Source organism: Psammomys obesus, unplaced genomic scaffold (assembly GCF_907164565.1).
Source record: "Psammomys obesus unplaced genomic scaffold, mPsaObe1.curated_primary_1811, whole genome shotgun sequence".
NCBI lineage: Eukaryota > Metazoa > Chordata > Mammalia > Rodentia > Muridae > Psammomys > Psammomys obesus.
This window is the reverse complement of record NW_026585894.1, coordinates 13,488,213-13,514,005: the sequence shown is the minus strand read 5'-3', so window position 1 is coordinate 13,514,005 and position 25,793 is coordinate 13,488,213. Positions and strand designations below refer to the sequence as shown.

Below are 25,793 nucleotides of genomic sequence, written 5' to 3'. Positions count from 1 at the left end.
ATGTTAACTATATAATTAGCAAAAACAAATTCTACCATGTTAAAGAATGACTCAAGTAGTATCAATTACACATACACTTGAATTAGTTTTCTTAGAAAAAGACTAGAATGCATGTAAATGAAGCTTAGATCACTACTCACTGGTGCATAGTAATATTTCAGGGTATATTAATAAAAATCAATTACACATGAGCAGTAAAGGCAAAATAAATATGTAAACCAAGTAACTGTCCATCTTCTCTCAGATGATTTTATGGTCCGTACTCCTTCCAATAACTTAAAACCCACCACAGCAACAACCAGATCCTGATTTGTTTCTGATATTTAAAAGAAGGGAGTCTACAATAATTCTGACAAATGTCGTAACTGCTTACTTTCCCAAATGGAAGACTGACCAGATGAAAAGACTATGCACAACTCCTTCTATATTCACCATTCAGGGAACATTTTCTCAAATATGCTGAAAAATGCTAAATAAACAGGATAATTTGATCTTGTGTATGAAACAAAATCATTTACAAATATTACACAGGCATGTACATGATTAGTACCACAGTTTCGAGAACTGTACTGTGAGCATATTTGAAAATAGCTGTCATCATGCTTTCTCCTATATACACTCATTTAACTTTCTGTAGTCTTTGATTACAAAAGTGGGGCAGGAATGACAGGGCAACTGGGCCAAAAGTTTCCACATTTTTTAACCCAGTGAGCGAAGCCTAGTACTTGCAGGCTAGTTAGAATTTCACAGACTACTAAAAAACAAACAAGCAAACAAACAAACAAGAAACTCATAGATCTTGGCTCTCTGTAAATGCCACAATTAAAAGGGTCCTGGTTGCCAATAACAACAATTAGGTCTAAAACAAATCACATTCAGAACTTTATCAGCACACCTGAGATATTTACATTTTTTGACTACTGTTATTCTTCACATGTTTGCTTACATTTTTTCATGTATTGTTTTTATACAACCATATAACCAACACCACTATGTAGGCAGTATGTTGCCAAATGAATACTTTATAGATTCATACCCATATGCAAGCTCCAAAAAGCAGAATGGTTACTTCCTTAAGAGCAAGGATCATGAATGGCTCATGTTAATGCAAGAACATCAGAAAAATGCATATAGACATTAGAAAACAAACAAACAATACATCCCTCCACACTGAAAACTTCATTAACATCACTGACAGTTCAGAGGTTTGGGGGCAGAGAGATGACTCAGTAGTTAAACAGCATTTACTGCTTCTATAGAAGACCCAAGTCTGGTTCCCATCATCCACATGCTGACCTATAAATATCTGTAACACCAGTTTTGGGAGATGTGATGCCCTATTCTGACCTCAGCTGGCACTGCATGTGTATGGTGCACATGCATACACTCAAGCATACGTATCTACACATAAACTAAATTAACAAACATAAAAATAAATAAATAATTTTAAATACAGTTCATAGGTTAAAGACAGATGGTATTGGATAGGAATAGTGAATAGAAGTATGAATTCTGGAAAGGGAAATGCCTTGCTTCAAAAGATTGAGAGGTATACCTGTAGCAGCTTGAGTGTTATATTAAAGTGCTTCATTGACGGAGTTAAAACCAAGGTCTATAGCAAAGTGTGTGGCTGTCTAAAACCACACATCACAGTCCTGCTATTCCATATTTTTAAGGTTAATTGTTTGTTTGAATAAAGTTGTATGTCTGTATCAGAAACACTAGCTGTCAGATAATTGCTGACCCTGTTATGTACAACTAAAATCCTGTTAGATTCAAAACTGCTGGTGACATTAAAATGCTTCAATGATAGCCCTATTGGAAACAGAACATTTTATGAGCTAATATTTCTGTCTGGGATTAGAAGAGTACAAAAGAAACATGGATTAGCCTGGTGTTTTTCCCTGCTGAGAAAGATTGTAGAAATATGAATGTAATAAATATCTTTAATAAATATGACTTTCTACTTGATTTCTGTTGTACTAGCCACTCTTCTACTCAAAGGGAAGCGGTGAAGGAGTATTAGAGGTTTGGGAAAATCAAATGTGCATAAGAATTTTAAATAGGAAGCAAGAGAAAATAAAATGGTCAAAATTCTGCTTTGTTGTCTTATCACACTTGAAAGTAAATGGTAACTCTGCCATGACAAAAACATAAACAAAACCAAAAACATGCTTTCTCTTATTCAGTATACTATGTATTAATGCATATTGACTATTGTAACTCCAAAAAGCTATATCTCTTGGTCACTACAGTTTCTCTTTCTATGCCCACTTATGATGAAAAAATAAAAATAAAGAAAGAAAAGAAAAAAAAAAAGAAAAGAAAATTACTGAAAAATGTAGGAAAAGCTAGCTCTGTGTCACTGTCCAAGGGTGAAATGAACTTTGCTATAGTTAAAAGCTTTAGCCACTGGGGTCCACTATAATCTACTTGTCCTGTCAACATGGGATATCTTTTTCAAAGAGTGACAGATTTCAAAGAGCTTTCAAACAACTTCAAGCAATATCATTTCTTGCTATATTGAAAAAGCATCTCCTTGTGATGTTCGACTATACTGCCTCATTACATACCGACATGGTCTTAACATAATATGCAGGCAATTGTTGTTCTGTATAAAACAGTAAGTATTGTTTGGGACAACTAGTAAATTTCCATAATCTTACATACTTACCTAGTTTCAGCCTCAAGGGCATTCAAATTGTTTCCATACAAGCAATCTTTGTGCTAAAAATAGCAGTACCAATCTTACAGGTTGGGGATGAAATAATTCATGATAACCCTTCCCCCAGTAGACAATCTATTAGCAATTAGAACTCAGAACTGCATTATGTATACTATAAACTCCAGATATTATGTCTTTGGACCACTGTGATGTCATTTTGGGGTGCTTAGTACTTATAGAAACTTAACAGGTTATTTCCCAATTGATTGACCATAAAAACTTCTAGGAGGACCAAATGCCAGCACGGAAGGGGGAATTGGGTATTCAACCCCATCCCTAGCTGAGGAGCAATTGGCAGTTCTTACATACTTGGAGAAGACGGATCAGTTTTCGCTAAGAATAATACTAATGGTAGACAAACCATACTTCAGTGGGCACACATCCAAGAATATTTGGGCAGTACACAATGGCTTTGATGGAATGAAAATAAAACAAAACAACAAAAACAACAACAACAAAACCAAACACCAGACACAGTGTTTTGTGGAAAAGGAAGAGGGAATCTAGAAAGGATTGAGTTTGGGAGGGTGAATATGACTAAAACACAATGCATGAAATTCTCCAACAACTAATAAAATAACTTCTATGTTAAAAACACAAAAGCAACAACAAAAAGCTCCTGGACTATTGTCTTATGCTTTACGTTCACCATTAACTTAGATATGTCACTAGGTTTTCTAAGAGTGGGTAAATGAAAACACCTTTTAGCAATATCTGCTTCAAAGGTGATGAGAAAACACAGAAGAACTCAGGCTCTAAACCACTATATAGGCTCTATTTTCTTCAGAGGCTTTTTGCATGAAAACCTTTGTTATAGTGACCTAGCACTATTATATGGTCAGGAACAGAGGAATACTTTTCATGACATTTTAAAAGAAATCTTTTATAAGCCTACTACCAAACCTCTAAGAAGGACTATTGTATAAGCATTGATTTCATGAGAGGGATAGACCAACAAATTTGCTATGGACAGATTTTTTTTTTTTAATTTGGCGGGGGTCAAGGGTGGGATACAGTATTTGCCATCGATGATGTAGTTTTACCTGCTTAGGTTCATTTCTAAGTTACCATTTTCATTGTCTAATGTCTCATTCCCAATTATAAATGTTTTATGGAACAATTCATATTTTATACATTGTTTCATCCTCTCTACTTGTTCAACCTAAATAGTAATACTTAGAATTGTATGCACACTTAACTTTTCAAAATTTTTATAAAAATATTTTTTTTCTAAGTAAAAATGAATGTCACTTCTAATTTTGACTATTCTTGTGTGTTATGTGCTATGCCAGAATTCCTATGAATATCCGATGCCCTTATGAAAGGAGGCATTATGTATTATTGCTACTGGCTATATGCAAAACTCCATCCAAAAATCAATTGAGGTTTTCCCTGTAGTTCTACTTCCAGGGTTGTCAAAAGTAGTTAGCATCAGAGTATCTGATGAATAACTTAATCAGAATTTTTGCACAAACATGCCATCTTGAGACATATTCAGCTCAAACAAAACACATTTAATGTATTAGTCAGGGGTTTGCCAGTTATTAACCTTGGTTACAGCAATTACAATGATCAGAGAAATGTTTTCATTTAAAGTTTCTCTCTTTAGAACTCATAATTCCCTTGAAGACTGGTAGTCATTGAAACACATCTGTTTTTCCCTTGTGTCTCAGTAATGCACTGGTTTGCATAATTTTGAAACTTTAACCCTTAAATAGATCAACAATGAGCAATAATATGGACCTTTAAAATGTTTTAAATATTTATATAGACATGACATAATCATATAAATGACCTTTATATTTTATTATGCACATAGATTATGTCAGTAAATGCATATCAAAAATATACTTTTGCTAGACACTGATGTAAGTCTAAGGGTGGAGTAGGAGGGAAATCAGTTATAACTAATAAGTACAGAATTTAGAAGCAAACTATTTCAAAGCAGAGGCTTCATAGAAATGTGGAACATGTGAAAATGTGTTAGTGAGCTTTCCTATCCTGCTGTGCATTAAAATTAACAAGGAAAGGATTAAAAATAACTCCTTCACTGAATAATGTTTTCATGATATTCATAGCATACTAACATAAAATAATGCTAAAGAGCCACTGCTTCTCTTCCATGCATTTATTAAACTTTACTAAGTATATTGTTAAAGCAAACTCCTAATGGTCAATGTAGGTTGTATGTTAAAAGCTTAACATTTTCAGAATCCAAAAATAAACTAGTGTCATCATAGCAACAAAGCAATGGATAGGAGTTTGATTTATCCATTTGTCTTTTGCTTGAGTGAGAGAGAGAGGTGGGAGGAAGACAGGGAAATCAGCTTCCTCACATCTGACTTTACATGTTAAAATTCCTTTTTTAATTTCTTGACAATTATTTTATGTTTTAGTTTCAAGATAAATGGTGTTTTCCTAGAAACATGACTTTAGCTTAGAGTTAAAACTATGAGACACTGTTAAATATGTGCCCTATGACTTCCCATTTTGATTACTTTTCCAACTTGGCCCTAAAAACAGATCACAGAGCCAGCTACCACCACTATTGTCTTTCTCGTTTCTGAGAAAGTACCATCCTCAGTTCACACTTTGAACATAAACACAGATTGTTTTCACCCTGCATAACTTACCAGATTTGGCTGTTTTTTTTTTATAGAGACCATGAAAAGAAGATGTTTAAATACCAATCTGGATTTTCTTTAAAATTTACTGATTATCTTAGCACTACAAAGAATAGCAAACAGGCGAAACAAATGTGACTTGGGAAATTATCTTGTTCTTGAAATGATGCTTTTCTTCCTTTAAAATAATCTCATGTTTTACAATTTGCATGCCAAAAGATATGACTCAGAATGTTTCTGTATAATTACTCATAATATTACAATCCATTCATCTGAACAAAAAGCATCCATCAAAATGTATGATTACATACATATAGATTATTTGATCATAGTCTTTTAAACATATACACTGAAACTGGGAACTTAAAGTTTGACAGTTAAAATTTTTGCAATTTTTTACTAAATAAAAATGTAATAAATATTAAGTAACTAAGGCATATAAATGATAAGAAGTTAGAGTTTTTACATCTATTTATTACTGTGGAGGAAGGAAGGGCTATGACCCATAGTGCACACGTGGAGGTCAGAGGACAACTTCCAGGGGTCCATACACTCTTTTCACCATGTAGACTCAGATGGTCGAATTCAGGTCACTGGGACTGGCAGCAAGCATCTTTACCCACTGCACCACATAACTGGTCCGAAAAAGTTACAACCAGAAGATAATGTTCCCTTGTACCCACTCTCTTATTTTCACATGTTAACTTGATCATCATTTTCTTCTGTTTTGGATATGATACTGCTCACATTGATTTCCAATCAACTTTCTTTTATGATTTAGACTTCAGTTTCTCAAAGAACTGTAATTATTAAAGCAATTTTCTATAATTTTTGAATAAATTTGTAATCTTCACTGAGAATAATCCTAGACCTTATATTATATCCAGCTGATGCTATATAATTTGACATTGTCCAAAAATTTTCCATGTAACATAAAACTACTAGGAGTGCACTAGTTGCTCTGAATCGATTGATGAATTTGTGTAGATTTTAATACTTCTGCACTAGCATATGCACTAGAGATATGAATTTATAGTACTTAAAATTTGGTCATAGGCCACATGATGACACTATCTCTGGGGAAAAACAGAAAAAAAAAATCTGGGAATACTGTAAAATAAAAGGACTGGAACTAAGCTAGCACAGAGGATATTATAGGAATATGACAGCTTAATACAGTCTATTACCCTTGACTTCCTCCCCTTTTTCCATGCATGCTCCTCCCCAAGTCCACTGTTAGAGGAGGTCTTCTTTTCCTTCCTTCTGATCCTAGTCTGTCAGGTCTCATCAGGAGTGGCTGCATTGTCTTCCTCCTACAGTCTTTCGCTCTACCAACTGAACTATAGAAGGATACCGAAAATTCTATAATGAACATATCTGTCAATTCACAAATTTGAAAATCGACAGCAGATGAGATAAAATATTACAATATTGTGCTTATGTTAAATTTACTGAACTTGAGAATATACTTTTTTGTATTATCTAAAAAACTGCAACTATTGTTACTAAAGAAACACTGAAATACTTTGGGGTAAGATGCAAAGGATTTCAACTCTATTTTTATTTATCTACATTTTGTGTGTAATAATATATGTATATATATATATATATATATATATATATATATATATATATATATATATTGAATGGGGTATGCCTGCATGTGGGTATGCAAATAGAAGCGAAAGGTCGACTTTGGGTATATTTTTCTATCACTCTCCACTTTATTTTCTGAGATAGGGTCTCTCATTGAACCTGGAGTTCAGTATTTCAACTAGATTGGCTGGCCAGTGAATATACAAGGGGATCCATTTGTGCCTTCTCTCCGTCCCCTACCCTATGCCTGTGTTACAGTATGTACCACCTCATACCTGTGAGTTTTCACATGGGTGTTGGGTATCTAAACACAACATCACAGCAAGCACTTTACGCACTGAGTGATTTCTTTATCCACGTATTGCTGAGGATTTAACATATTCTTAGTGACCCCGAATTATGAAACAAAGATTTTTTTGACACCAATACATAATAGATAGTGACATAAATAGAATGGATGATAAAGCAGTTAGGGTAAGCTGAATCTGAGTAAGTCATGTGTTTTTCTTAGAGTGTTACAAAGCAAGTCAACCATTACTAAACACCAAGGAAGACCCTAGGGATGCTGCTCAATCCTCATTCAGAAGGGCAAATGCAATATACATCAGAAGCAGGAGAAGACAAGGAACAGTACAGGAACCTACCACAGACAGCCTCTGAAAGACTCTACTGATAGAGGTATCAAAGCAGAGTCTGAGACTCATCACCAAACTTTGGGCAGAGTGCAGGAAATCTTATGAAAGAAGGGGCAGATGGAAAGACCTGGAGGGGACAGGAGCTCCAAAAGGAGACCAAAAGAGCCAAACAAACAAACAAACAAACAAACAAACAAACAAAAAAAAAAAACCCTGAGCCCTGGGGCCCCTACAGAGACTGATACCCCAACCAAGGACAATGCATGGAGAGGACTTAAAGCCCCAGTTCAGATGTAGACCACAGACTCCGTCACCAAGTAAGGTTCCTAGTAAGGGGAGCAGAGGTTGTCTCTGACATGACTTAGTGGCAGGCTCTCTGATCACATAGCCTTGCCAAGCCACAAAGGAAGAAAATGCAACCAGTCCTGATGAGACCTAATAGGGTAGGTTCAGATAGAAGGGGAGGAGGACCTGCTCAGTAGACTAAGAGAGCAGCATAGAGGGATAAAAGGGAGAGAGGGTGAGATTGGGAGGAGATGAGGGAGGGGCCACAGCTGGGATACAAATTGAATAAATTGTAATAAATTATAATAATAATATATAAATAAAAGAAAAATAAGTCATGTGCATTAATCAAAGCAGTTTTTTTTATTAATTACACTTTATTCATTTTGTATCCCCCCATAAGTCCCTCCCTCCTCCCCTGCCTATCCCACCCTTCCTCCCCTTTCTGCATGCATGCCACTCCCCAAGTCCACTGATAGGGGAGGTTCTCCTCTTCTTTCTGATCTTAGTCTATCAGTTCTCATCAAAAGTGGCTGCATTGTCCTCTACTGTGGCCTGGTAAGGCTGCTCCCTCCTCAGGGGGAAGTGATCAACGAGCAGGCCAATCAGATTATGTCAGAGGCAGTCCCTCTTCCCATTACTATGTAACCAGAGGCCCTCTGTAGTGGGTTCCGAGGTTGTCCCAGAAGCAAAAAGACACTCACGGTATATACTCACTCATATAAACATACAATATAGAATAAACCCACTAAAATCTGTACATCTAAACAAACTAAGCAAAAGAGAGGACCCTAACTAAAATGTTCAATCCCCATCCTGAAAGGCAAAGAGGATGGACATCAGAAGAAAACGAAAATAGGAATCAAAACAGTTTTTGTTAAATGATAGAAGCCAACCACAAAGGATTATATGCTCTATAATTCAATTTATATGAATTACCTAAAACAGGTAAATGTATATAGAGAAAAGAGATTCACAGCTACTAAGGAATGAGGAAAGGGATTGGGGTGTGTCTGCTAATTGTTATAATTTTATCCTTCATAATAATGGATAATAATAATAATAGTAATAATAAGTTCTAGAATTAAATAGCAATGATGGTGGCTCAACTGTTAATATACAAAAACTATTGAATGATATACTCTAAATGAATAATTTTATGATATAGAAGCTATATCTTAATAAAGCTGTTTTTTTTTTAAGAAGAAAATAAAGGTATGAAGTTGAAGATAAGGGTAGTGTTTAGTTGTTAAGAGTCTGCTGCGAAGCATGAGAACTTGAGTTAAAATGCCCATTACCCATGTAAAAACACAGACACCTGCTGGGTGAAGCCTCTCTGTTCATAGTTATGCTGTCCTCCTGTCTACAGATGTACAGCTTGGTCCTCATGTGGAACCTCTAACAGCAGGAGCAGGGGCTACCTCTGACTGTTGCCTGCATTTTCGTTCTTTCCCCTAGTTTGATGCCCTCATCTAACCTCAATAGAAGATGTGTCCGGTCCTACTACAACTTGATATGCCAAGGCATTAGGTTGATATCCATGGGAGTTTCCCCTTCTCTGAAAGGAAAGGGAAGGTGCTTAGGAGAAAGGAAATGAGAGGGAGGGCCTGAGAGGAGAGGAGGGAGGGGAAGTTCCCATCTGGAGGGATGTAAAGTAAATAAGTTGATTAATGAATGAAAAAAAAATACAGCCACCAGGTGCAGAGACAAGCTGATAAATCCCAGGAGGCAATAGCCAGTCAGTCTAGCTGAGCCAGTGAGCTTAATGTTGACCTTTGCCTTGACATGCATATGTATCTTCACAAAAGAACACATACATATGCATATATGAACAGACAAAAATAAAGAATTTAAGATTTAGAAGATAAAGAATTAAGAGATAGTTAGAATAGTCAATGGCTTGAACTATTAAAAAATCCATTGGTATGACCATGATTAGGAAGGACAATGAATGGAGAATACCTATATACTAGCTCTAAAAAGGCCAAAGAACTCAGAGTTAAGAGTTGTTAGGTGTATAAACTGAAGGGATTTTAGGGTCATCAAAATTATAAACTACTGCAGCCACCATAGGAATCAGTGCGGCAATTCTTTACAACACTAAAAACTATAGTTATACTAGTATATCACTGCTAGGAAAGTTGCCAAATCACATACATGACATGAAAGTAGACTATTTGGGAAAAAGAAGAGAGAGTAGACTAATTGGAAGACAAGAGGAGAGGTTAATGGGGGTACAAAATATAATACATGAAGTGCAGCAATAGTCTTACACATGTACACACTTCAATAAGCAAATGTATCTGCAAATGTAATGTTTTTTCAGGACTCCTCACACGGAAACATTCTACTTAACATTTATGATTATTTTTTCATTTTTAAAATTATTTTATTTTTATTATTTTATTTATTTTATATCAGAATATAAAATGAATAACTCCTCCTAGTCACACCCTCCTGTCCTCTTCCCCCCTATCTCCTTACCCTAGTCCACTGAAAAGGGGAGTTCTCCTCCTCTGCCATCTGCCCATAGCTTACCAAGTCTCATCAGGACTGCCTGACTTCTCTTCCTCTGTGGCCTGGCAAAACTGCATTGCCAGGAGGAAGTGATCAAAGAACAAGCAACTGAGTTCATGACAGAAGCAGCCCCTGTTCTCCTTACTCAGGAACCCACCCACATGGAGACTGGACAGCTTGGCTTCAGATTTATTAGCTTTGTTGGTCTCCTTGTGGAGCTCCTGTCCCCCCCCCATGTCTTTCTATCCCTCACTTCTTGTGTAAGACTCCCTAAAAAAGATAAAAGATCATCCTGAGTGAGGTATCCCAGAAACAGAAAGACACACATGGTATATCCTCACTTATAAGAGGATATAAGCCATATAATATAGGATAACCATACTAAAATCTACATTAAAGAAGCTAAACAACAAGGAGGAACCTAGGGAGAATGTTTAAATCTCATTCGGAATTCCAAAACGGATAGACACAAGAAATGGTGGAAGAGAGGGACCAGGATGAAAGCCTACTATAGAGGATCCTCTGAAAGAATTCACCCAACTGGGGTTTGAAGCAGATGCTGAGACTCACAGCCAAACTGGGCAGAGCATGGGGAATGTATTTTTACCATTTTAATTGTGCCAAATGTACACAGTAGAGTGTGACATTTGAGAAATATATATATATATTACACTGATCACATTATACTAGTATTATTTCCTTCTCCACAAAAAATTTATGATATTTAGGATTTAAGTTGGTTAAAATAGTAAGGTATAACTAATTCCCGAATGGATAAAATATTGTGAGTGTAGAGAATCATATGAAGGAAGGAGGAATTAGTATATTCTAGAAGGGACTGGGAGCCCAAAAGGTCGAAATATATCTGAGCACAGGGATCTACTGTTTATCCAACCAAGGACCATGCATGGATATAACCTACAACCCCTGCTCAGACATAGCCCATGGTAGCTCAGTATCCAAGTGGGTTCCCTAGCAAAGGGGACAGGAATTGTTTCTGACATGAACTCATGAGCTTCCCCTCCCCCATGAGAAAGGAGCAGCCTTGCTAGGCCACAGATAAGGACATTGCAGCCAGTCCTGAAGATACCTGATAAGCTAGGGCCAGATGGAAGAAGAGGAGGACACCCCCTCTCAGTGGACTTGGAAGGGGGCAGGGAGAAGATGAGGGAGGGGAGAATTAGGAGGGAAAGAGGGAGAGGGCTACAGCTGGGATACAAGTGAATGTATAAAATTATTTAAAAATAAAAAAAATATTTAAGAAATTTATGATTTTTAGGATTTAGGTTGGTTAAAATAGTAAGGTATAACTAATTTCAGAATGGATAAAATATTGTGATGGATGATGCAAAATCATAAAAGTGTTAACTTTATGCATTTGGTCTTACACTAAAAATTACATTAAGCCATATGACATTCTTTTGAAAACAAATATAATATGATTATATAACTTTCTCCTTTCTCCCCTCATCTCTTCCTATGTACTCCCTCTTGTTCACTCTCAAAATCATAGCTGTATTTTTCTTAGTAATTATAAAGTTGAATGTTATACACATATATACATATATGCCTAAATAGATGAATACAACCTGCACAGTCCATTTATCCTTGAGGAAGACTATTTCTCCTGCTCTCATTATTCCTTAGTTGCTTGTAGTTCTTTTTCAGAGGTTGGAGAACACCCAGAATTTCCCTTTCCATATTAGCAAGTCTACTGGTATTATACTTGTTCAGGTCTTGTTTTAGCAGCCATGTTGATTAGATTTAATGGATATAGCTTCCCTATCATTTCAAGTAGACACACTTTCATAGCAGATTTCCTGTTCCTCTATTCTAAAATCCCCATTTCTTCCACAATTTTCCCTCATCCTTAGGTATAGATGTTGTCCTTAAAGGGAAGCAAATCCATGCTGTCAAAAAGAGAAACTAAAGCTCCTTTGTTCTAGCTTCTACAGGACTGGTATGGCTTGATTTCTCAATATTTCTGATACTGATTCCTTTGAATGAATGAAAATGTATCATGGGGTTCTAAAAAGATACATTAGCTTTTTTTTTCTGTGTGATAGGAGAAGAAATATGATAAATTTAAAGTATGTGTAAATAATCTATTAGCAAACGAAAGCACGTACCCTTAATTCAGACTGAGTGGAGCCCTTGAGTAAATAATTATTGGCTACCTTATGTCCAAGGTATGAAAGTAGATAGCTTAAGATAAATTTGTTTTCTTGTATGTGGTTGGCTTTGGTAGTCTAAAATTCACAAATTATGTTGGTTATATCATTCCTACAAATTACTGGAATGTGATTCCCATGTGTGCATGGGAAAACTCAACTGCTTTTGAAAGAAGACAAGAAATTAGATAAAAATGCTGCTGTGATTTCTATAGATACTTCCAAAAAATAATTTTTATCTTTGCATTCTTACAACCTGTGCCTAGTATATAGCTATTCTATTAAATAAACACTTAGACATTATCATTTTTTTCATATTTAAAACTCTTGAGCATTTATAGTTAATATATATTTCAAGCATATTTGAAAAATTTATTACAAAAACTTCATGTTATGAAATATTTATGCTATGAAGTTTTGAGAACTCCCAGAAGCTTATATGGAACTCCTTTTTATTAGTTTAAAAAAAAACCCAAAGGCAAGATCATTTTTCTTTATGCACACTGAATGGTAATTTCCTGTGGTTCCAGAATTACTTAGTTACATGATGGTTAATAGTAAATATGCTATGAAATAATGGCAAAATTATGATCATCTGTGCCACAGATGGTTTCTTACTGCCACTTTAGCTTATACCAAGTCTGCTATGGCAACAAGGAAAAAATGGAGAAAGTGTGTACAGTACAAATATCCCACGATTAATCATGTAAAATAAATTTTACCTCTATGATAATAACAACATGGAGGTATTTTATTTAACGGATAAAAGAAAACTGAATTAAAATCAATTATGGGACACAAAAGCAGAAAAGCAAATGAAGAAAACAGAGAATATTTTAAAAAAAAAGTCTTCCAAAACTTGGCCATTTTTAATATCTCAAGAATACTAAAGGCAACTCTGTACAAGAAACAACAACAAAAATCTGCATTTTGGTTTATCAATCACCAAATCTGCCATTTTCTTTTATTCCCATTTGGATAACAGTTTTACATTAACTGAAATGTCAAAAGTCAAATTTTCCCTTTCATTCATTACCTCTGATGACCCTCCTCTGAACCCTATTGCAAAAAGGAGACACAGCATTTCTATCTATGCATGAATGTGAATAGTACTTATCGCTATGGAAAAGTAAAGACAAATATGCAAAATGAAAAAGAAGAAGTTTTCAAAATATTACTATTTGAAAGTGGCCAGCAAAGAAAAAAGAAGGAATTTCAGCATATCTAATGATATTGCTAAAATTCTAATGATATTGGGGAAGTAGAGTTTGAGGAAGGCTTTAAGAGGGTTTTTTGTTTTCATTTGTTTTTGCTTATTTGTTTGTTTGTTGGTGAATGTTAATTAAACAACTGAAGCTAGTAGGAGTAATTAAAGGTATATGAAGTAATTAAAGAAATTGGGAGTAATTACAGATATATGAAGTAAAGCCCCAGGGTAGAATAAAGGAAAAAAAAAAGTGTAAGATAAAGTGTAAGATCATGGGTATATGTGCGTACTGAACTAGAAAAGAAGGGATATTCTACAAATAGACAAGGGGTTGTTAACAGGATAACAGAGACAGATGCTAGTGTATCATGTTTGCATCTGATAGACAAGTAAATAGAGTTTTCTTCCACATGATCCCTATTTTTCCATTAAAATATAATAAATGGCCATCTGTGAAAATCTCAAATATAAGGGGTAAAGAACAGCTATTTGGGAGAAAAGAGAAAGTAAAAGTTGGCCTCACAAGGGAAAAGTACAGCCATAAGCCAAATCCATCCTAGTATCTGTCTTGGGGAATAAACTGTAACTGGAACATGGTCATATTCACACATTTTATTTTACTGACTATGGTTACTTTTGTGCTACAACAGTAACGTTGAATGGTTATGACAGAAACTTTATGGTCTACTACAGAGCCTAAATTATTTACCATGATAGGTGGCTATGAAGTCATAGAATTCTGTCCTAATAGGGTCTGGAGATCACATTTTAAACAAGATAAAAAAAAATAGAGTTCCAGAGGGGATGGTGATCAATTTGTTGAACGGACCTGAAGTCATAATCAATACAGAGTAGTGGAAAGATTTGGAACATTTATCCTGTAGAGGACTCAGTTTTCATTACTAGAACAGAATAATTTGGATATTTCACCTGTACACTTAGCTCTAGAATAAATCAGAACTATTTCCACCTTAATGAGAATGCAATTCCTTTCCCAAATTTGCAATTTATTATTTTAGGTTATTTTTCCTTAATAGGAAATACATATATTATGTGGTTTGAATAAAAATGGCCATCAGAGGCTCATACATTTGAATACTGGTTCCCACTTGGTGGAACTGTTTGGGAAGGTTTAGGAGGTGTGGCCTTATGGGAAGAGGTGTGCCACTGGGAGTGGCTTTGAGGTTTCAAAAGTCTCACATTATTCCAAGTATGCCTTTCTGCCTCATACTTCTCTATTTACATGCAAGCTTTCAGATGCTACTCTAGCTGCAGTGCCTTCCCTCTGCCACCATGGATTCTAACCCTCTTAATTCTAAATAATTAATCCCAATTAAATGCTTCCTTTCAGAATTTGCCTTCATCATGGTGTTTTATCACAGCAATAGAAAAATAACTAAGGCAGAAGTTAGTACTGGGAGTAGGGTTTTTATGACAGAATGAACCATGCTGATTATTGAAGGAATATGTGAGAGTTTGGATTTTGAACTAGAAAAGTAATTGAATACTGTAAGTAGAGAATAATGGACCATCCTAGCAGGACCTTGGAAGCCAGTATTGCAGAGTGTTATGCAAAAAAAAAATGAATACCTAGCTCAAGAGGATTCAGAGATGAGCAATACTTATAACTAGGTTAGAGATCATTTTGGGACATTGTGGCAAAGTCTGTAGTTGTTTTCTCTTGTCCTAAGAATTTTCTGAGGCTAAATCTAAAATAAATTTCTAAAATTATCTAAAATTTTTTCTTTGGTAAAAGAGATTTCAAGATAGCCAAATATTGACTCTGTTGCATGGTTATATCAGCCATTATTATTATTAACTTTCATGCAGATTTATAATGAAAAGAAAAACAAGTGGGGTAAAAAGAAATACAAAATTCACAGCTTAAAGAGAAAAAACAATACTGGAAAATTTACCATTGGAGCCAAGGTTTGTATTGAAAGAGATAAGGAGATTAAGGAGAGGCATGATCCACAAAAGAATAAAGTAGAATCCACTCATCTATCTAGGCTTCCAACTTGTGAGGAAAAGACCTCAGCAATTTTCTGCTCCTCAAAAACAGCAACAAAGAAAAGCTACAGCAAATGTCATTCAGTGGGGCCAAGGTGCATCATAAGCAGGCAGTCCAGCTTATCAGTATTGTCTAGAATCATAGAGGATACACAAGTAAAAGGGTTGTGAAATTGAATGGACAGTCCTTAAGACCAGGCAATGCATGTTCAGGGAGTTTCAGAAATTGTGTGAAGTAAAATCTAGATTGTATTGGAGACCCCAAGATTCTGGACATGCTAAAGATATGGGATATTTGCCAGAGAAATCTATATGTGGGAAATGGAATCAGCCTAAGAGTGAGATGTATCTTACAGTCAACAAAGCAGGAAGGTCAGAGTTATATAAGCCTTGAACAATGGACACGCAGCTATAGGATTTGGAGTTTTCTTTGATGGGCTTTGGAGTAATTTTGACTAAGTATTCCCTCACTATGTCTTATTGCTCCCTTTTAGAATGTATATTCTATGGCATCATAGGTTTCAGATATCTAATTACTTTTTTATTTTATAGGGGGGTTACCTTTATGAAATTGCCTTGAATCTCAGAAGAAACTTTAGACTTTTAAACAGTGTTGAGACTTAAAAGACTATAAGGACTTTTGGTAGTAGACTAAATGCATTTCACATTATGATATGCCTATGAGCCTATGTGGGCCAGGAGGTGGAATGTGGTGGTTTTGAATACAAATGGCCTTTATAGGTGTATATTTTTGAATACTTAATGGTAGAATTATTTGGGAAGGATACAGAGGTGTGGCCTTGTTGAAGGATTTATATCACTAAGGGTAGACTGATATGAGAGCACTCAGCTGCTACTCTAGCCACCTGTCACCATGCTTCCACTCCACCATCAAAGATAGATAGACTCTAAAGCTCTGAAACTGTAAGCCAAATTAAACTCGTCCTTTTCTAAGTTTCCTTGATCATGATGTCTTATCACAATAGAAACACTAACTAAAACAATAGTTAATGCTCCACATTTTGTTTTCTTAAGTATGTTCATTATGCTCTTTCCATTACATGCATATTAGTTCTAAAAATTATTTCTCATATTAAAAGCCTACTTTTGCTTTGACCACGTTGATCTAAAAGAGGTTACATAAAATGAAATTCTGGTACATTAGAGCAAAAGTTGAAAAAAAATCCATCTGTTTACTTATAACACTAGCACTGTATTGATAGAGCAATGGATTTTAGTAAGAATGCAATTAATTCAAAGTTTTAGTTTACCAAAGAGAATAAAACCCTTTTTGTTTTAAGCAACAAGATAGACAAAACGCCGACAAGTGCCCAGAATTTGAGGTGCCTGTTGATGAATGGCCCTTTGTGGACTTGTTCTTCTACCACTTCTCCTTTCTATTTTGGTCACTAAAAACCAAGGTGACTGTATGTTTCTTACAATGTCTGTCAGTTATTTTACATATATGACATTAAATGAAATTCAGCTAACAAGACAGAGCAAAAGTGAGTACATATTGTTTTATTTGACGTTTGAAGAATAGATTTTGGAAGTCAGTAACAACCTCATTCACAAACCTAGTTGACAGTTTGATAAACAAGTTTTTCCATTTCTGAAAGCCTACAGGTCCTCTACATTGATTGATTGATTGATTGATTGATTATGTGAGGGGTTGGGGGACCAAAATAAGATAATCATATCCTGTTCTTTTCTTAAAATGCAGGGATTCAAACTAAGTTATAACAATAGTAATGATTTTTATAACCTGAAACAAAATCTAGTGATAGGAATAGTATCTTAATTTTAGCAGGGCAGTGCTGGCACACCCAGTTGTTCCCAGCTGGAAGTAGAGGCAGGCAGATCTCTGTGAATTCAAGACTAGTCTGTTCTACAGAAAGAAACCCAGGACAGCCAGGACTACACAGAGAAACCATGTCTCAAAAATCAAAACAAAACCCTAAATCTAGTACTATGTCATTTTAAATTTATATTTCAGTATAAAACATTTGCTTTAAAAAGTGCATTTGGTTCCATGTTATTCATTAAACTGTAGCCTATATTGTTTACTAACATACCTGAAAAAAGTTACGGATTTCAATCTCCCCATTCTTGTTAGAATAAATATCAGTGAGAATTTTGTGTGTAGTAAAAGGCTAAGTTTTGTTTGATGAAAAAAATAATGGCATCAGTAGTATGTACCTAATATGAATGAATAGACTAGAGAGGGCCTCCATATCTCTACACACAAAATTATGATACAGTTGAAATGTCGTTATCCCATTGAGCAGTATTTTTACAAATGTGTTAAAATAGTACACTGCCCAGTAGAAATATAACTGCTGATCAAAAATTATTAAAATGTGCTTAAAAGGATGGAAATGTTTATTGTCCTGATTTTATAATTATAGACTGTTTTCAAATATTAAATTATCACACTATCCGCATAAATTTTTACTCAAATAATGAAAACATTATAAACTGAAACATGAAAATTTACCAGCCGAACAGATTAGCAATGAATACTGAGCAGCACTTCTCAAACCAGTTTTTGTGTTCTAGAATCTGTCTAACAGAGAGATCTCATTAATTTCTTCAGGAATAAATGAGGATAAATATGGTTATGTAGTTAAGCAACAGCTTTGTTTCCCACGGCTGCAAAGCCTGACTCCCTATTTAATGGTACGTAATATTCTAATGGCACTGTATATAAAATTTTAGACACGTTTTTATTTTGTATTGACCATGTTAGTTTTAAATGATTAATTAGAAAGAGCTATCATTTTCACCGGAAAAATAATTTGCCCTTCCAACTGATATATTTCCACCAAAACAACAATCTCTATCAAAACAGCATCCATTTTCTTCCACATCAGATGAAAACAAGAACTGTGAAAACATGCACACAAAGACTCACCGAGGTGTACAAGTATCCCTCGCTGTTCATTGCCAAATACAGCTTAGTTTGAACTCCTTGAATAGCCACCACTCGAAGACCCACAGGGATGAGGTTAAACAGAGCTGAAATGTCCAAGATTGTGAAAATGTTACAATTCCAAATTCCATAGCTTGCCAATGTATTCAACAGGAGTGTCTGGCTTCCTAAACACAGTGTAGACTAAGGGACTCCAGACAAATGTACACTTATGCAAATATAAGCATGTTCTACCTTCTAGTGTATTTGACTACTGATTACATTCACTTAACTGGGTCTATTACAACATTTTCTGCAACATTCCAGGAAGGATGGAAGACTTTGGTGAAAACATCCTGATTTTTAGAGCATTGAATGAAGGTAGGGACTATTTACATGTTGGGGGCAGGGCAAAGTATAAAGAACCACACTGCATACTAAAATAGCATCATTCTTTTCAAACTAATCTCTTTTTTTTTTTTTTTACAGATATATGTAAAAACACAGGCTATTACAGAGGAATGCATGCCATTTGGTAAGTCCTGGGCTGTAAAAACAGGCAAAATACAGGATGTAAAATTTCTGAAAGATCTTTATTTTCTGACTAATAAGAGGGTGGAAATTCAGGAATTTGCAATTTTTATTTCTTTACCAGGCTATAAAAATACTGCATTAATCTTCCAACTGACTGCAGATTCCAAATGTCACACACAATATGATATGTCCTTTAAATCCATTATGACCCATGGGTTTTAAAGAAATTTTGTCTAATCTAGTAGCAACTAGGTAGAGAACAGATCAAAATATGAGGTTGAAATGTCTTAACTATTTTATTTGTGGTTTTTCTATTTCTAAATTTATTGGAGAAAAGGAAATTTGCTACTAAAAGATAATTTTGATTCTCTGTAAACCTCGTTCTTTTTTTCATGTTTTTCTTGTTCATTTTATTTATTTATTTATTTATTTATTTTTAAAAAATTTTTATTTAACTTTTATTAATTACACTTTATTCATTTTGTATCCCCCCATAAGCCCCTCCCTCCTCCCCTCCCCGTCCCACCCCCCCTTTCTGCATGCATGCCCCTCAAACTAATCTCTTAACCTGCTCCCCTAGAGAGTTGCTAAAAATTTCATAGGCACTGTTAGATGGAACTACCAGTTGAAGAGAAATTCCCACACTCTTACGAGACATACTACTCCAGCATTTTCATTTAAAGTATCTGTATTATTTCCAATGCAAAAACCTCTAAATAAATGTAGGCCTTGCAGAAAAAGTTATTTTGTATTCTTATACTCCCAGAGCAGTATTTCATAATGAACTGGCATTGAATAGCTCCTGGCACTTAGTCTCCAAGATAATAGGTATAGGAATGAAAATAAGGTATGGAAGAAAAGTGTGATTTGTTATTTTAATGTTTTCTGCAAAATCATTGCAAGCGGGCTAATGAGGTCTTTACTGCTCCATCTGAAGGTCTTACTGCATGAAACTTACACCCAAGCACTCCTCACAACCACACACCACTCACTGGAGACAACCAGTGGGTGTCCTCCCAATACCAGCTGTCTCTGCCCTCCCACACCACGAACAAAAATAAAACAGTACATTTTTAAAACGTAGTGTTTGCCACACATATCTTTTGAAAATAGCCAGTGCACCTTTCTATCAGGAGTCATAGAACAATGTTGATTTCTGCCCTGGTTCATAAGTTTGTTGGGGATTGATAAAATGATCTTTTTTCGTTCATGAACAAGAATTTAAAGGTGTAACTCCCATATATACTAAGATTTTTTTCTAGAATCACTTATCTTTGAGCATATAGATTCTGTTACAGGAGGTGTGATAATATATGCAAAAATATTAATAAGGAACAAACAAAATATTTCTTGTAAAGCCTACAATGTATCTTTCCCTTCAAATCTGGGTGCTATCAAAGAGGAGCTAGGACATATTGTACAGTTCAAAATACAAGTGTTCCTTCCACATGCCACTGATGGCACGTCACTCGATACTCATCATATAAAAATCTGTGCCCTTCTGTTACATAAAGTAAAGTAGACTAATTGCATAGATTGTTTGCCAGGATCATGTGCTATATTTGACAATTCCATCTACAGGCAATAAGTCTAAGATCTTTGAGTACGTCATATTTATATATAAGTCATATTTATTTCAGTTGATGATACCCTGCGCACAGCAGGTACTCAAAAATCCATGTGTAGACTGATAGCAAACTATATGGATATATATTATATATATATAATAATATATATTATATCCCTCAAACTATCATCCATTTGAGGGATATAATAGATGACAGTTATACTTTATAAAATACCATAGTGCAAAAATCTGAGACCTACAATGAACTAAACAAAAAGTTTCATGTGGGTTTGTTTAAAGTCAGTATCACTATATAATATTCTACAATTAGAATACCAACATGTACCTAGAACCTGATTTATAGTAATAGATAATGGAGACATATGATAAATGAAACTCAAAATTATTTCTAGAATCTCATTTTACAAAACAATAACCTGAATCTTCTTACTTGTACAAACGTGCTCCTAACATAAAAGGTGAGCATGTAGGAAGGTCAAGGGGAAAGACGGATAATGATTTGGGTTTGGTGTAGATGTTCACTGCTCTGATTGTATTTTAATGAGAAATGAAATACCTAAATTTCAAACAATAGTTAAAGGAGAAAGTGAAGCAAACAATATTTAGAAAGCTAGATACACAGACGCAGACGCAGACACACACACAGACACAGATGCAGACTCAGACACACACACAAACACACACGCACATGCACACGCACACACACACACACACACATATGCTAAAACTGAAGAGAGTAGAAAAATGTGAAGTAGATGATCATACATAGCAGTCCAATCTTTTCTTTAGATAGTCAAGATAAATTATAAACTGAGTTGGCTTTGAGTTTTTCCACGGGGGCAATCTTTCCAGATTACAAAAAATGCAAAATATTATACCAGAAGTAAGCTTTGACAGAATCACTTCTTATACACATGGTCTTGCTCCCCTTTCCTATTTTTGAGACAGAATCTTGCTTTCTCTGGCAAGTCTGACTCTTGCGATGCTCGCTTAACCTGCTAGCAATTCCCTTGACTCAGCTTCCTCAGTATTAGGATTATAGAAAGATATGCATTACCACTCACAGTCTTGCTTTGCCTTCTTTAAATTTGTAATACTTCTTTATGGACTGAGGATGTAGCAAGAATAATTTAATTTCAGGCTTATTTTAGTCAGAAGCTAAACAGTCTCGATTTCTTCAGAATATAAACAATGATACATGTAGCCTAAGGTAATGTTAATTTCAGGACAGTTGGATTTAAAAAGTTTAGAAACATACTAGAATTTTGTTATGAACAATCTCAATAGTAACCAACAACTTTGTCTATAGTATACCTTAAGGTGATGTTCATTGAGTCTGTTATGGGTTGTTACTTTTTTCCAGAAAACTGTACTCACAGTTAATAGAACTAAACAACAATAACAAAAAGGATATTATTTTGATCAGAATAAAAATTTCTCAATATCAACAATAATTGATTTCCTTTGTATTTCTAAAATACATTCATTAAGAACCTAAAATGTTTTCTTCTGTTTCAGCTAGATTGTTAACATATTTTTGTTTGTTTGTTTGTTTGTTTCTTCTTTTTTGTTTTGTTTTTTTGAGACAGGGTTTCTCTATGTAGCCCTGGCTGTTCTGGAACTCACTCTCTACCAGGCTGGCCTAGAACTCAGAGATCTATCTGCTTCTGCTTTCCAAGTGCACCAACACCAAGCCTGACAACTTATTTATTTATTTAGTTAGCCATCCATTCATTTTGTGTATTTAAGAGATTTTTTTCATGAATAACCTCCATGCTGTTCCTTATTTGTTCTCTATTTTGACTATAGAAAAACAGGCACTTATGACTTAAAATGATCACTTTCTCTGAGCTATGCTTCCTAATTGACATTTGAAGCTTGTTGAACTCTACACTGAAGCCATGCTGCCACTTGATTGAACTAAGGCCAATTTCTCTAACTGACTAATAACAAACAAAGTTACTATTTTAATGTACATTGGCAAATCATGGCACACTGAACTGGCAAGATTGAAAAAAAGGGGCAGTCTATCTTTTTTAAATCCATTCATTGTACCAAGTCTGATATAACAAAACTGACTCCATGGAATGTCTGTTATCTTTGCCTTTTTATGGGGAAAATATATAAGTTACAATGTCTTACTTGTTCATGAGAAAATTTCATTGAACTGAGATTTACCATCATAATAAAATACAAAAGGTAACATTAAATGCATAGTATCAAACATGGTTTTAGAAATAGATATACATAAATCATGAAATTATTTGCTTTATCATGTGTTTGTATTTACCACATCAAAGTTAAAATAAAATGAAATAAATTAAACTGAACTAAATGAGAAAAGCACAATCAAAAGAAAATATAAACATAATACTGCAAATGCATGTTGTGGAAATGAGTCATAGTTGAAAAAAAATAAAACTTGTATTCTTCCATTCATTTAAGTAATTACTTAAAATTAATATCAAAAATCCTTGGCTTTGGGTGGATAGATAGATTTTAATGGCTACACTTGCAATTTGATAGATCAGTTTAATCATTAAGAATCTACATTTTATGGTGGATTACTTGACACAGTATCAATGAAGAATTGATTTTGGCTCCCTAAGGCTTCTGGTTGCTCTTCAACCCAGGACAGTCAAGCCCCACTGGCTTGCTTTTTCTTTTGTGATACATTCCATTTACATGATGCATGTCACGGTAATACTTACCTTGGATTGACTTACCACTATATGTTTTAATCTGACTACACATGGATTCTTATTTTCTGTCTATGTTCTTGAAAGGTCTTCAAATGTCATTAGCATACAGAAATGACATGTCAGTTATAAGGCAAACAAAGAAGAAGCTATGTATATGTACGAATGGAGTATTACCTACTCCATAATATAAAGATCCATAGTAAGAAATGGAGCTGTGTGTGTTATATGTGTAGCTCCTAAAATGAATATGTACAGTGTGATCTTCATGAGTTTGGCATAGCATTCTTACTAAGACACACACACTGAATCATGTATTTAAAACAAAACAAAACTGTTCCCTTTGAGAAAATACATACAAACACTGGAACCAAATATTTTTCTCTACTTGAACCTGGATAGCTAAAGTATATGGAGGCAAACCTAATTGGTAGCTCATCATAAACTTCCATTTAACAATGCTCATTTTCTTGAGGCACTATTGAATAGAGAGTAGCATACATCCCTTAATTCTTTCCCCATGCAGCAATCTGTATTCATGATTTGGTGGAACATTTTATTATGGATCACTATGTATTAATGTGTGTTACTTGACACTAGTAAAGTGTTCTGCTTCTTTTGAGTAGTTGTTTTCAATAGAGTGGTATGCATGGAAGAGTAACTAGGATTCATTATAAAACTTTAATATCATCACTGCAACATAACATTTGGCAAAACATTGAAGAGAGATTTATTATACAGGGCCTTCATCCTACGAACCAAGAGAACTTTCTTCAAGGGGAATTGAAGGTAACTTTCTCATGAGGCAGTATTTCAACCCTTAGTCCAGGAAACATTCTTAAAAGGTGTGAAATTCTTTAATCCTTAATACTGGGACACTTATCTTTGGCTTTACTGCCTACAGTTATGCAGTTCCAAAAGAACAAACTACAGAGAACTCCTTAGCAGCCAGACCTACTTTCTGCGGCTGTTTGCTCAGCCAACAAGAGGAATATTTCTAGGAACCAACAAATCTGAGAGAAATGCATCCAAATTTGGGGAAACAGAAAATGAATTATGAGAACCAAGAATTTTAGTCCTCAGAAATAAATGAATAAGTGCTGCAAGAAAAGAGCAATTATTAATATTGAAAATGGAACATTTTGTGTGTTTGTTTTAATTGCTCTAAATAAATATTTATAGACAAAGGTTATGTAAAAAAAAAAAAAAAAAACAACACCTTCAGATCATAGGGCTTCAGTAATTAGCATGACCCTCTTCATTCACCTTCATAGTCTTCAATTTGGTTTAAAAGAAATCCCTTTGCAGACTCATGTAAGGAACTCAATGTTAAAATATCAGTCTCAGAGTTACTGGTATAATGTGGCAGGGGCAAACGCTTGTAGCAATGAATTATCATGGTAGGAAACCACTCTTGCCTCTTGGGATAAGGTTCATTTTTAAGAGTGAGATAGCATGCTATTTCAGGATCACTGTGTGGGTGAGAAATTTTTCTGGGGGAAAAAGTAATAAAATCCAAAGGACAGCCATAAATCTATCTAGATTACCATGGAGATGACATTTGGATCATCCTTCAGATGGTGTCAACATTATTTGCTCTACTTTATATTTTAGATGTTTCCATGTTCAACTTCCTGTAGGTGAGACTGTGTAAACAAGGTTATGTCACATGATCATATTTTGCATTCAGTTAAGAATTTTGGAAAAGCTTGTTTGAATAAAAAATAAATAAATAGATCCCAAAGTCAACAACATGCCAGTCCATACTATTTATTTAGCAGTCACTTACTATAAGTGCTGTCCTCGTCTTTGGTGCCATCAATGGTTCCATCTGCCTGCAGTTGCAAGTGGTAGCCTTGTCGGCTGTATAGTTTGGTAACTATACCCTTAAGCTGAGGCTCTGCAAAAAAAAAACAAAACAAAACAAACAAACAAACAAAAAAAAAACAATAGTTTGGGTGAATTGATATACTGGGCAGATGTAATGGAAGAGACTAAAGATTCAAAATTCTCCTTTAACCTACAAATTTTAGTAGGGGAAAAAAATCAAATTACAATTTGAAAGAATCTTCTGGAAAAAATGAACACATAAACAAATGAGAAGTTTCAGAAAAAACCTTAGAATATCCGAAGAAACGTTTGATTTCCATTGGACTACCCTGGTAATGCAGTAAAGCTTTTGACAAAGCCCACTATTTCTGATAGCTGGTCCTTTGGCTTAGCCGCACTCCACCTCATTAAACATTCTGAATGGATTGGCAAAATGGCATAGTTTGCCTTCTTAGCAATGT

The 25,793-nt window shown here is 34.8% G+C and overlaps 1 protein-coding gene across 3 annotated transcripts in view; it reads right to left on the bottom strand.

Moving 5' to 3' along the window:
• Fgf13 (fibroblast growth factor 13) overlaps positions 1–25,793 on the bottom strand; it is a 625,459-nt gene that overhangs the window by 63,761 nt on the left and 535,905 nt on the right. For all 3 annotated transcript variants that reach the window (XM_055599619.1, XM_055599621.1, XM_055599620.1), the window contains 2 exons: positions 25,292–25,402; positions 18,685–18,788 (listed from right to left, as the gene is read on the bottom strand). In XM_055599619.1, the coding sequence (XP_055455594.1) occupies positions 18,685–18,788; positions 25,292–25,402 (215 nt within the window). The remainder of the gene's footprint in view (positions 1–18,684; positions 18,789–25,291; positions 25,403–25,793) is intronic.